This window comes from Dunckerocampus dactyliophorus, chromosome 14 (assembly GCF_027744805.1).
Source record: "Dunckerocampus dactyliophorus isolate RoL2022-P2 chromosome 14, RoL_Ddac_1.1, whole genome shotgun sequence".
NCBI lineage: Eukaryota > Metazoa > Chordata > Actinopteri > Syngnathiformes > Syngnathidae > Dunckerocampus > Dunckerocampus dactyliophorus.
Genome location: NC_072832.1, coordinates 4,884,956 through 4,898,527, shown reverse-complemented (window position 1 = coordinate 4,898,527; position 13,572 = coordinate 4,884,956). Strand labels below are relative to the sequence as shown.

At 41.0% G+C, this 13,572-nt stretch overlaps 1 protein-coding gene across 2 annotated transcripts in view; it reads right to left on the bottom strand.

The window, feature by feature from the left end:
* Positions 1-3,253, bottom strand: part of anapc1 (anaphase promoting complex subunit 1) — a 45,402-nt gene extending 42,149 nt beyond the window's left edge. For both annotated transcript variants that reach the window (XM_054799013.1, XM_054799014.1), the window contains exons 1-7: positions 3,108-3,253; positions 1,960-2,199; positions 1,719-1,883; positions 1,602-1,644; positions 1,181-1,278; positions 504-577; positions 297-370 (exon numbers count right to left, since the gene is read on the bottom strand). In XM_054799013.1, coding sequence (XP_054654988.1) covers positions 297-370; positions 504-577; positions 1,181-1,278; positions 1,602-1,644; positions 1,719-1,883; positions 1,960-2,175 — 670 coding nt within the window. In that variant the 5' untranslated portion in view covers positions 2,176-2,199; positions 3,108-3,253. The remainder of the gene's footprint in view (positions 1-296; positions 371-503; positions 578-1,180; positions 1,279-1,601; positions 1,645-1,718; positions 1,884-1,959; positions 2,200-3,107) is intronic.
* Positions 3,254-13,572: the final 10,319 nt, after the last annotated feature.

Below are 13,572 nucleotides of genomic sequence, written 5' to 3'. Positions count from 1 at the left end.
TCTGTACAAACCACTGTAGGAGTTGCTGGCACTCCCAGCATTGTTTGAGCATGAATAAAGACACTAACAGACCTGCCAACCTTGAAGAAATGTACGCATCGTATAGTATATGGCATAGTCCCCCCTGCCTCTCACGCCACCCCCACCCAACACCTCACCGTGCCCAAATATTTGAGAAGCACTGCATTACGCCATTATTTCTTTTGGGGAAAGTTCATTTGAAATCTAAGCAGCCACCACGTTTGACAACCGAGGGTTCAACATGTTGATAAAGAGAGTAAAAGGTAGCGTTTCACCTGTTGGTTTGCAAACAACTGGCGCCACCTCATCTATCGGATGCAGCATGCTGAACACTGTGGGAAGAGATTCGCTGCGGATTGCGGGAGAAAAAAAAAAACAGCTCGATAATGGCCAAAATGTTGTGCAATATGAAACATACAGCAGCATAGATTTTGGCCTTTCTGTGTCTAGCCCGTTATGTATGCGCAAGGGTTAGCGTGTACCCGTGTTGTCCGTCGGCTGCTGTGATTTTACGCTCCAGCATGAGCCCAAACTTGGTTGGCCACACTTTTGACACCTGTTGGAGAGAGAAGAGTTTACTTTTAGCCAACTGAAATACTTAAAAATATTATTTCAAATGCAGCATCAGCAGGAATAAATGTATTTCTTTAGGATTAATAAAGAACCAAAATGTCATGTGACCAGTGGAAAGTGTCTGCGTTTGTATGTTACTGAATTAAAACATAAGATGCAGGATTGGTGGTTTTTGTACTTGTTGATACACAGCAGAAACTCAGGGGTGTTCAAACATTTTCCGCCCAAAGCCATAGAAAATGTTAAGACGCTGGTACCACATTGATATTCAGTGTTTCCCACACATTCATTATTAGTGGCGGCCCGCCACAAGCTAATTTTGACCGCCACATTTGCATATTGCGTCATGGCCAATAATGCAAATTAGACGACGCCATCATCTAACAACCCCCCCACAACCACTGTTAGAATGCAGCTCTGTGGGAAACACTGATATTCTTCAACTTTTCTTAATAAAAAGAGGCAAAACTATTCCAAGGGAGGCCAATAAAGATGAGCTGCCGAGCTGCAAACAGACCCCGGACCAGACTTTAGACACCCTGGCTTTACGATACAAAATCAAACATTCCCAAGCTGTCTGCCTCACCTGGAATGGCAGAGGCGAAAGGAAATCCTTCCCAGTGACACTGTGAATGTTGACACAGCCATTCTGCACGATGCACACTGTGTGCTCCACCTTTTCTTCTGTAAAACACAAGCAGGATCTTCTTTAAACCTTCTCCGCAACTTTCTCAGGGCATTGACTCAACTGCAACTGGACAGCCTCTATCCTTTGAGGGTAAATACTTTGGATCCTGCACCATCCCCTCAGACGAGAGCTGTCCTATCTAGCCTTTGAGCAACTGATGAAGCCTGCTTGCATGAAAGGCAAAACGTCCTCTAAAACAACCTGAACAGTCCAATTGCGATCAATTCAATGCCCTGAAAATACAATGACCTGGATGGATGAAAAATTCACAGGCATACTTCTCCACAATTATGACTGTAATAATGCAATGATACTTTACTTTCATTCTTGTTCTGGGGAACAGCAAAGTCGCACCATAAAGCCTGCAGATAAAACACGTTTGTCACCAGTTTGAACGTAACTAGTTTTAAATTTGTAGTAATCCTCAGTGACTAACCTGCTCCACTGGGCTGTCAACAGTGAAAGCCTTGTAAACATTAGAGCTTTGCGTCCCGCTGCCCTGGCTCCACACGACCACATTTCCCGCGGCATAAAGCTCCTCTTCAAACTCCACATCCTGCTCCAGGGCGTCTACACTGCCCTTCCTGAGCTGCCAGCTTTCCTGCCAACCCCCCAAAAAAACACAATAAATGAAGTTCTGATTAGCCATCTTCATGGTATGTCTCTGAACCTCCTACCTTCTCTTTCTCCTGTAGGCTGACTTCCTGCAGGGAGCCCACCAGGCCGGCAGCGCAGTCCGAAGACCACAACTCGGAGGCGGGCTGGAGCTCCCGCAGCTGCAGGTTGAAGGCATTGGGATGTTTCCTGCAGTGATCACGGCCAAATGGGACAAACGACTGCAATTCCCCAGCGGCAATCATCGTGGCTGTCTCTTCATACACGACTTCCGACATGAGTCCCAGATATCAGCATTATTTCTGCAGCGAAACAATGTGCATTTATTTAGACTGTCATACCACACGCTTTCCACCAAACAAAGGCTAAATTAAATCTCCACACAGCATTTACCAGAAATGCAAAATCGTATCAGTTTCCAGGTACAACTTCCAGAGTTGTAGATGTTTTATTGCACTGCTAATATCACAATATCACAGTAGTTGACATGCCCTCAAAACCAATTTGTATTGATTTAGACAATTTAGCCAAACACTGTGAATTTGTAAGCTGTAACAATGTAAATATCATAACCATAATTATCTATAATATTCTATGTTAATATGTGTTGTAGTATTCTTGTTCTTCTCCTTTATATGTCAACTTTGTTTACTATTGTATGTGATGTTAGGCCGTAGTCAAACTCCTAGTGTGGTAACATACAGTACATGGCGAATAAAGCTGATTCTGATTCTGAATAAAAGCTGGTGAGGTTTGACCAGAACAATAGTATTGTATTGTACTTTATTTATCCCACAGCAGGGAAATTCACTTGTTACAGTGATGTGCATTATTACGAATAGCACAAAATACTAATAGCCACAAGATAACCTTTCAGACTGCTTATGCAAGACACGCTGCTTTTTCAGCCTAAAGAAAACTCAAAACCAAACCTAAATGTGAAACCAAATGCACTATTCTGCACATCATATGAGTTTCAGTACAATAAATGATTATTCAGCTTTTTCGAACTCCTCCAGCCGCTACATGCTGAACGCAAGGGGGGAAGCAAAGGAGTTATGCAATAGCTATGGATGACAATTATTTTAAATTAGTTGACACTTTATTCACGTAAACAACTCATGAGGCGTTCACGAACTTGCTAGCATGCTAACTATGCTAATAGTAGCATCAGCTATTAAACCAACAGGAAAGACAATGAGCCACTAACCTGATAATAACGAATATTCTGGCTCTTGTCGCGGAGTCCTCAACTACTTAATGCGTCAGTGAAGTTGTCAGGAGCATAAACAAAAACACACCCGGTGCCCAAAAGAGACTGCGGTAAGTTTTCAAATGACCGCGGACATGTTTGCTGTCCCGGCAATCCTCTACTTCCGCCAGTCCACCAATCACAGATGAGCGTGCTGAGGCAACAACAATGACGTCAGTACGTCGTTATTATACTAATTAATAAAAAATGTAATTGTAAAATATTAATTCTAATAATAACATAATACATAAAATAAATTAATAATATCATAAGATTAATAATTATGCCAAATATCAAAAAGCCTAACTAGCATTATTCTAATTAGGGATATATAGTGTATATACACTGGATATCTGCTTTTCAAAACTGTAGCAATAGTAGATGAAGCATAATAAACAGTATTACTGTATATTAATGCTTAAGTATGTAACACAGTGGCCAAAAGACCTTGCGGGAATTTCATGTTATCCACTTTGATTTGCAGGCATCGGAATAAATGTTGTTTACGGTAACATGAGGTGCTTATGAAAAATGATACCGGGAGTCAGCCCAGTCAATGTGATGTAGGCTCTGTGACAAAACAAAGCGATGTGATCTTTTGAGATCTTGGGATGTGTGTGTGTGCGAGTGTGTGGGTGGGTGCATATTACAATAAAAGCCATATAAATAATTACCGCTCAGCAGCAAGAGTGCTTATCTAAACATAAAAAAAACAGCACATACTGTATATTCAGTGTGTCTTCACAGATTTGGATATATATGGTCGAAAGGATCTTGTTTTTTGCCACTGTTCATCCCCAATATCCTCTGACTCACACTTCCTGTGCTGTTTAGTCCATTTCCACTCTGTTTCAGAAGGATTTGGCTGCAAGCAAATTTTGACATCTGTGCCGGGCTGCAGCTCCAGTCGCTGTTTTTAACATGCAAAAGAAGGGCCAAAAGGCAAAAAAAAGGTTGTTTAATGATTCTTTATTCATAATTGTGCACAATAACATATTTGAGTAAGCAACTCAATGTACCAGCTTAGTAACGAAGAGAGCGGGGCCACTTTGATGCATTTTGCGGCATAAAGATGCTAAAACCAACTCACTGTAGGTCAGTATATGCTAAGCTATCTGAACAAAACATCCACGTATTAGCTTTGTGTTATAGGTGACAAAGCAAATGAATGTAACATCTGATAATAGATCCATTTAATAACGAGTTGATGGAATTTTCATGATCTGCCAAAGGCTAATAAAAAACAAGCTGCAGGGCCAAAGAGAGCCCCCGGGCTGCACTTTGGACTCCTCTGGTAAAAGCTGTCTATCTACACTGTAGATGTGTCCGTACACTGTAAAGAATTGCTGTAAATGTCAGTTATTTCATATCTTCCTCAAATACACCCTTTTACCATTAATCAATCATCCAAACTGTGAATTACATTACCATATACTGTAGTATTTGCTGCATTGTGGGAAAATTCACCTGAACTCTTGTACATGCACATGCTCGATCAGCTCTTCTGCATCCATCGACAGCTTGCTAATTATTTGGTGAGTGACATTTTTGTTTCATTAATAACTTGGTGCAAAGCTTATAAGTCAGGAATGTTTTCTTTTTCATTTTCCAAATATTTCAACTTTCTTCTCAAATAATCTTCATACATTTTCTGTTTGTTTAATTTTGACTTTATTCCCATGTTATAACTTTTACACTAATCTAATTTTCCGAAATGTACTTATTGTGTTTTGTTTGTTTCTCATTATATTTATTATATTATCTCATGATATACTTTTTTTAATATTTCAACTCTATGCTACTAAAATGACATAATTTTTTCAGATAATATTACGAGTTTATTCTTGTAAAATTTTCTCTTACGAATATGACTTCTCCTGTTTTTTTCCATTTCTGCTGTTGTTTTTTAAAATGTATTATTCATGATTATTTCAATTTTTCATTTTAGAAATGATGACTTTATTGCTGTAATATTTTGACATTATTGTTTATTCTATGATTTTTCCATTTTTGCTGTTGTTTTTTTTTTAAGTTTTTTTCATCAATTCTATTTTTAGAATGTGCCTCAGGCCGCACTTTGGACACCCCTGTTTAGGTTGGGGAATCGGGTCTCAAGCATCAATGGGGACCGGCACCGACATTCCGATTCTCCCGGGACTGTTGGAAGTTTTTAATTTTGATTCCTAGTTTCGATGCCCAGTCCGCCGACTGGAAGAAGGAGATATGAATACCAGTAAAAAAGAAGTTGGTGAGCACCGACAAAGAAGAGGCTAAAAACTTTGACATAACTTCATTAAAAAATGAGTGGTCGGCTCAGTGCAACATTTGTAACACAATGATATATGGGGCGTACATGACCAATACATTATGTCAAACATGACCGTACATTAAACACCTCCAGATTCATTGTGTCACGCTCTGCAGTGACACTGTTTAGTTGCCTCAGGTGAGCACCTTATTGGTTTCTCCTTGTTTATTTTGATTTGGTGTCTCCTCCTGTGCTTGAATGGGTGGAGCTAGCAGACGTGCCGCAGGTGTTCCTTTTTAATCGCTACCACTTTTTAGTCTCACCTGTGGCGACAGGAAGGTGTTGACTGTCTATATGTGCCCTGCGATTAGCTGGCGACCAATTCAGGGTGTACCCTGCCTCTCGCACAAAGCCAGCTGGGATAGGCTCCAGCATACCCACGACCCTAGTGAGGATAAATATACATATATATATATACATATATATATATATATATGTATATATATATATATATCACACCACTGTATATATATATATATATATATATATATATATATATATATATATATATATATATATATATATATATACACACAGTGGTGTGATTTCCTATTTTTGTGCATGTTTGCCACACGTCAATGTTTCATCGCAGCGACGACTCATCCAAGACGTCACAAAAGACCCCACAACAACATCCAAAGAACTGCAGGCCTCACTTGCCTCAGTTAAGGTGAGTGTTCATGACTCCACCATAAGAAAGACACTGGGCAAAAACTGCCTGCATGGCAGAGTTCCGAGACCAAAACCACTGCTGAACAAAAAGAACATTAAGGCGCATCTCAGTTTTGCGAGAAAACATATTGATGATCCCTAAGACCTTTGGTAAAATACTCTGTGGTCTGACGAGACAAAAGTTGACCTTTTTGGAAGGTTAAAAAAAACAACACATCATACCAAAAGTAAAATATGCACTGATAACGCAGGCGCAGTATTTAAACAATTAGTAGTAGTCCTGAAGTAACGGAGATGTCACGAGATAAAAATTTTGCCACTGTTTAGCTGCACCAATGTGTAAGCCGCAGGGTTCAAAGTTTAAGAAAAAAGTAGCGGCTTATACATCGGAATTTACGGTATATGGAAATGTTTTTTCATGAACTTTTCAAAAGTAAACATCTTTTGTGAAAGTCTACCCCTGTGGAAAGAAACTTCACAACATTTATATTGTATCTGTGCAAGAAAACCGGCCAAGTTGGCATAAAAATCAAAATTCATGACCGTAGGTCCTTGTGTAGACACTTTGCTGAGGCAGGGCACAGATTTTCAGCGGAACTTCATCTAAGAAGTCAGCCTTCAGACACCTGCAAAAACTGAACTCTGACTGAATACGCTGTTAGCACTTTCGTAATCTGTTATGTAATGGTGTTGACATCAATAGGTTACTGTTATCATGTTCTTCTATTGCACTATTTGTGGCATATGAGCCTTTGCTGATTGTAACTTTGTAATTTTGTGGTTAGCACCAAAATGGCTTAGCACCATGCTTGATTCAGAAAGCATATTTTGTTGCAGTTTGCAGATGTGGAAAGACTGACAATGTGTTCCAAACAAAATCGGTTATCTTTTAGCTATTGTGATTTAAAAAAAAAAAAAAAAAAAAGGAAACAGTACTGGCTTTGTGGTCAGTTTCAAAAGCGAGCACACCCCTCACATTTCATTACATTATGTAACATTATGTAACATTTCATCTTCTCAAGGGACTTTCCTCTTGAAATGAAACTTGCGTATACAGTACTTTAGGTTAGTCAGCGTACAGCTTGTGTAGCAAGTTTTATTTCAATAGTAAAGCGTTCCCTCGCTACATCGCGGTTCACCTTTCGCGGATTCGCTGTTTTGTGGATTTTTTTAAGTGCAATTTTGCCTTTTTTAACAGCGTATGAATGCGCATTGTGCTCTGCGTTCCTGTGGTGTACAATGTGTGTATATTATATATGACTGTTATATGACCATGGAAACAAAGCGCACACGGGAAAACACAGGAAGTGAGGTAGGATTGAATAGTCTTTGCTCCATCTCACTCCTTTTCAGACAAGTGTGAACATGTGATGTACTTTAAAGTAACTTTGTTTAGCATGTTCCTGTTGACACATAGTATCTGTTTTTTGACCACCTCCACTTTGTACAGTCCAACTGTAAGCGCTCTTCTAACATGAAGCCTCTCTACAAACACTGGATCCACTTGAATCCACAAATGAAAGCAAATGTTGAACAGGTTGTTTAACAGATAAATTGCTGCCTCTCCGTGAAAACTGGTAAATGGACTGAAGTTTCAGCGGCGCAACGTCATCATCATTCTGCTTGTTGAGCTCCAGCAGCAGGTTGGTGCTGCAGGTGAGGTCATCCTGCCATAACACATACTTTGATTTCATTATTGGGAGGCTGCTTTGGTATCTGTGAGCAACATGTGTCAGCGGTGACACACCCGAGCTGCCGGAGACGCACCAAAACACTTCAAACACGGCAGAAAAAAAGTGTCCAGCAACACACGAGCCTTCAGAGACATGATGCTTCCATGGTGACTACAATTAGCACTGCTGCTGTGTAGCATCCCATTTCAGCATAATAACAAAATAAGGACAATATCGGGCAAAAATACAGACAGAATAACAATTAACACATGATGGGAAACAATATCACTGATGAGTAGCTGTGGAATTATATATGTGCCATAAATATTCAAATATTTAGCCATTTGTGCTCATTTTCTCATTTTTAAATGGTGTTTACAATGAATATGGAACAAAGAAGGATGAGTGTCTGATGGCAATTATTCTGAATTCAAGCCGTATTATTTAACTAGGTACTATCTATCATCTCTTACTGTATATATATATCCATTCATTGCAATGTTTCTCTTTTATCAATGATATGTTCTGTGTTTATCAATACATTATACATATATTTGATTTTGACTGTACTTGTACGGCCATTTATAATCTATTTTTTGCAGTAAATGACATTTTCTTTTGGTAATCACCATCATCATCAATCACCGGTCATTATACTGTATTAGGCACATTTGTGTATTTGCTAATGAGGGGGGAATTACTGGAAACGCAATAATAATTGCTTTAACATATTGTTATATGAATATATTAATAATGTTTGTGGGCACAATGCTTGGGATAAACCGTCGTCCGCAGCCAAGAGAGAGGTGATAAATGATGGGGAAACATCCACTGATGCCGAAGCTGGCTGACTGCAACAAGACACAAAATGGACACAATAGGTCGACCGAGCAGCCGGATGAAATTTGGTAAATGAGCGGCATTAAAGCGGCAAAGCGAATTACTCGCCACACAAATCGTAACTTGCGTAGCTGATTTCCAGATGGATAGGGAGGGGAGAAAAACATTCTAATTGCTGCTTTAGTGGCCAAAAGGCAGGCGTGTTCCTTTAGATTAACTTGGCGTTAATGCTCAAGTGCAGAGGATGAGAGGCTTGTCTATCACTTCACCTTCTAAGATGGAAGGATTCTCAACATGACCAAATGATATTGCTGGAAAAAAAGCTATTCTATGCAAACATGCATTATCATTCATGTTGTCATGCCTTGCACTCATCAGAGTCCCTCTCTGGAGGATTCTTTAATAGGGGGGCTTGTTTTTGGCCTGCAGCCTCCTAACCCATCAATTAGACCACCAGAGCTCTTCATTGCATCCTGAATTAACTAAATACATAAATACATTTGGCCCGCATTCAGGCCCATGGCAGACATTACGCACAGCAATGCACACTCACACACACACACACTTTTACACTCATTAACTTGCAAAAACTTTCCCAGAATGCATTTGGGTCTACCTCACAGGCCCAATCTGATTACTTGCTATTTATCCATCTATCAATCTATCTAGCTAGAGATAGAGGCTGCGTCGTGTCGTGGCACCAAAAGTCTGTGCCGTAAAGAACATATGCATAAATTGAAGACTTGATTGTGACACATTATGTGACCTAAGTCAAGTTTTCCAAACTAAAATGCGGTCAGCTGAGTTATTTTCCATATTCTGCGATATTGGCCAGCTTGGACTTCAAAATATACTTGTACTTTGAAAGAGTTGTCACACACACAGAGGGAGCAGAGAGACAGCACTTCCAACGCATTTTCTCTTACATATTTGTCATTTTTTAAGCAAATCTTTAGTTATTAGCTTAGAAGTAGAAACGCATGATGGTAGATGGCTACAATGTATTCCACCGGACAGCCTCCAATTTTTGGTACTATATAAAAGTTATATAATAATAGTTCCAAGTCAGTCTCTTAGTGGGGGAAGTGCAGTCGAAAACTAGCAGGCAGAGTGAAATCTTGCAAGTAATGACATAATGGCGAGTGGAAGCGTTCCATCCAGTTGATGCCCCGCACCATTGTGCCTGCCGCCCCAAAATGCGGGAGTGCGCGTCATTAACGTGGTTAGCCGCAGCTGGGCCTTTCTGCCGTGACATGTCAAAATGTCTCCAGAGCCGTTGTGCAGGAATCAAGAGTGCAGAAATGTGATACCCGCTGTGGGGGAAATATTACCAAAGAAGAAACTTTTTTTCGGGTAGAAGAGTGCACTCGCTATTACGGGCATATACAGTAGATGTATTTCTAAATACAGCGATATTATTTATCTGTACAAATCAAATCATCTTCATTTTCATCTTCATGTGTCATCTTGACTGACCTGTACGGCTGCCACTGAGACCTCCGTCGTGATGTCAGCAATCGTACGCCGTCACTCTCGCCACTCTTGGCTCTGCTAATCGGATAACACGGCCCTCAGGAGGCACTCGCTCACCGGGGGATTCCCTCTCATCGCGCACCACTGCCTAAGAGCAGACTGAACGTCATTGTGTGTTTTTATAAAAGCACACGTGCCTTCAACGTGCTTCAACTGCTTTCATTTTTGACGCAAATTTGAGGGCGTCTGGTGTGATGCATTGTAGTCCACAACTACAGTTGCGGTAACAAAGTATCCTAATTGCATTCACAAGTACATAAATGTTGTCACACTATTGACGTTTTCGCAACATAACAGGTAGGAAAATTGAAGATTCTTGGCCCACGTTCACCAAGAATTTTTCTGAACGTGTAGCGAAGCCTGCTTTTTTATCATGTTTTCTTTCATTTATAAGCTGTCCTCAGTCAAATGGTGGGCATGTTCACGGGCGAGCACATCTATCGAGGGCAGCGGTTCTTAATTATTTTTTGTCGTGCCCCCACTGGGGGGCAGATATGTTTTCGTGCCCACCCCCAATTTGAAATACCATTGAGAAACTGATCATATCTATTTATTTATCTGTACTGTACAGACTGAACTCGAAAATGCAACCAAATGGCAGTGAAGCATAAATCATACATCTTGAGAGTTAAACTGCATGCCGAGTACAGCAAATTCATACATGTTGGCAGGTCTGCACTGATATGGAAAGTCCTCCCTGCATCTCACGCCGCCCTTGACAGTTCACCGTGCCCCCCCCCCAGGGGAACCCGCCCCACTATTTATCAAGGGGCACGTCAGAGGCAATATCATTATCTATGATATGATCTATTGCCTTCATGGAACTTCAATAGTGAGCTTTTGAGCGCCTCTTCTCTCAAAAGTGGAGCAAACAAGTGAGGCAGGGACACATATTACTGTTAGGTCATCAATAAAAAATTTGAATAATAGGAGACTATTAAGGACGACTGCTTGTCCTAATCCAACACAAGCATCCAAGCGTGTCTTGTTCCTGGTCTAAAGGAACGTTTCCTTCAATGCAAACATTCCATCAACATCAAGGCAATAATGCTCGCTTCCTCTTCCTGGCGGCTTCTGTCTCCAGTCACTCCTGTCAATTACAGCGGGCCGTTCTCTGGAGGACTTGGTCCCTAATCTACTTTCTCTCTGGACTGATCACATTAGAGTTCAGATGGTGCCATCATGGTTTGATAGGATGAAGGGGGCTTGGACAGAGGGAGGTGTGTGCGGTAGAGGGTGACTGGTGTCCTGCTGACTGTGAGAAGACACCAAAAGACTACACAGACGTGATATGTTGTCATGTGTCGTATTTGCAAAATGGGTTGCCACTTTGCTTTGACATTATATTTCATTCTGGGACCAGAACGTGATACAAAAACGGCCAGAGAAAGCCAAAGATGACACGCTACACACCAAAAAAGTCATTTAAGCCGGTTTGCTTCCAAGCAGTGATGCGATGCCTTTGAGCGAGGCGTTGCACATTGCGCAAATGCATGTATTTTGTGTTGCTCAGTAGGAAGCACACTATATGCCAGGGGTGGGCAAACTTTTTGACACGTGGGCCACACTGCGTTAAAAAGTTTGGTCAGGGGGGGCCGTCTATCTATAGGTGGTCATCAAACAGAACAGCATACTTACTCACGGTGCAACGAAATTAAAACACAACACATCCACAGCACGTTAACGCGTCACATAAATCAACTACTACTAGCACATGGGTGATGAACAACAACAAAGCGCTGAACATAACGCGTAACTTAAAACTGTTATTTATACGTGCCCGCAAGGCATGCTGGGTAGTCCAGTGGCAACAACAAAAAACTGCAAACGATAAAACATTGGATATCAAGAGTATTGTAACGTCCCTCCTTGTTTACTTCCTTGACGACCTCCTCTACATATTTTGCAAACAAGTAAAAACATGACAAACAAAAGAAGAGAGTACCACAAGCTACCCAGCATGCCTTGCGGCAGGAATGTAGGTGTGTAACTTTGGCGTGGATATGTATTTGTATGCTCACATGGTGCAGTAGGTAGGTAACGTTGTGTGTCCCGTGTGTGTTGATGTGTTGTTCAAATCGCCTTTTTGTACAAGCTACAGATCGCATCTGACTATTTCCTGTACGACTCAAGCGTGCCACAATAGCTTTGCAAGTCATGTTGCCGGATTCAGCTTCGATGTTACAGGTTTGAAAAAAAGGAATTTGGAAACGCCCCGTGGGCCAAATTGGCTGCAGTTTGCGCACCCCTGCTATATGCTGTACCATACTATTAGTCAATGAGTGTTCTCCGTATTTTATGTGTCTGAATGGAGTAAATGTAATGCTATCACCTTTTTTCCACTTTTTACCTTTTCGTGTAAGTCAAGCCAATCATGTGTTTTTTTTTCCCTCCTCCTCTCCAGCGATGTTGGCTAAATGCTTCACATGGATGGCGGGAAGGATGCGATGCAGGCTGACGTCACACCTAATAGACTGTGCTGTTGCCAGCACAGACTCGTCGGGGACACTGTGTGGCATTCTTTTGTCCCAGCTCCCCAACATCCTGAAATAGACAAGAGCAAGAGAAACGGGATTGTGCTTATTTGGAGTGATAATCTGCAAGATCCAGTGTGCTGCGTGTGTGCGTGCGTGCAAGTGTGTGTTGTGTATCGCGTCTGAGGCGCTGGCACAGTTTGGATGTACATAAACAAAAGGCCACACACACTTACAGACAGCAGTGTTGGAATTAAGTATGCAGATGGTGGCATTACGATGGAAAAGTTACATAAAAGTAGGCTTTGTTTTTGCAGAAATGCAACATCCAAATTCTCCAGCCTGGGGCATTGCACTCAGCTCTATTTTTATGTATGAAAACTGCACAGGCTCCAATACGAGATCCAAGATGCTGCCTTTATAAAGATACACTCCTTAGTAATGCCACAGGCAAGGACTTGATTCATTTGTGATCATCTCTAAGCAAACATCTCGAAGCATCTCTGTGAAAGCAACCAAAAGATTTAAAGCTCATGCAACATTCACCCTTTGTAGATGGGGCCCTCCTAGAAAACACCTGCAAAATTAACAGTTCTACCAATTATTTGAGCATATCTCAATATTTATGTTTACTTTTTAGAATGTTCTCATGTTATTTCACTGTGATATACAGTATTACTGACAATGTACAGCATTAGGATTTTTACTTTGTTATCACCATTATGCAAAAATACCCCACAGCTGCAATTTTGGCGCGTACGTAACGTCTCGTTACGTAGTTTGAGCCACATCTGAGCAGGTCCCCCCCCTCCCAGAATTCAAATGGTAGAGTCATTGCGAACATTGTGCGTTGTACATCCCATTTTGCACAAATTCTACAAAGTTTTATTTTGTTGAAAGGTTTATCCTGAAGATACGGAAGC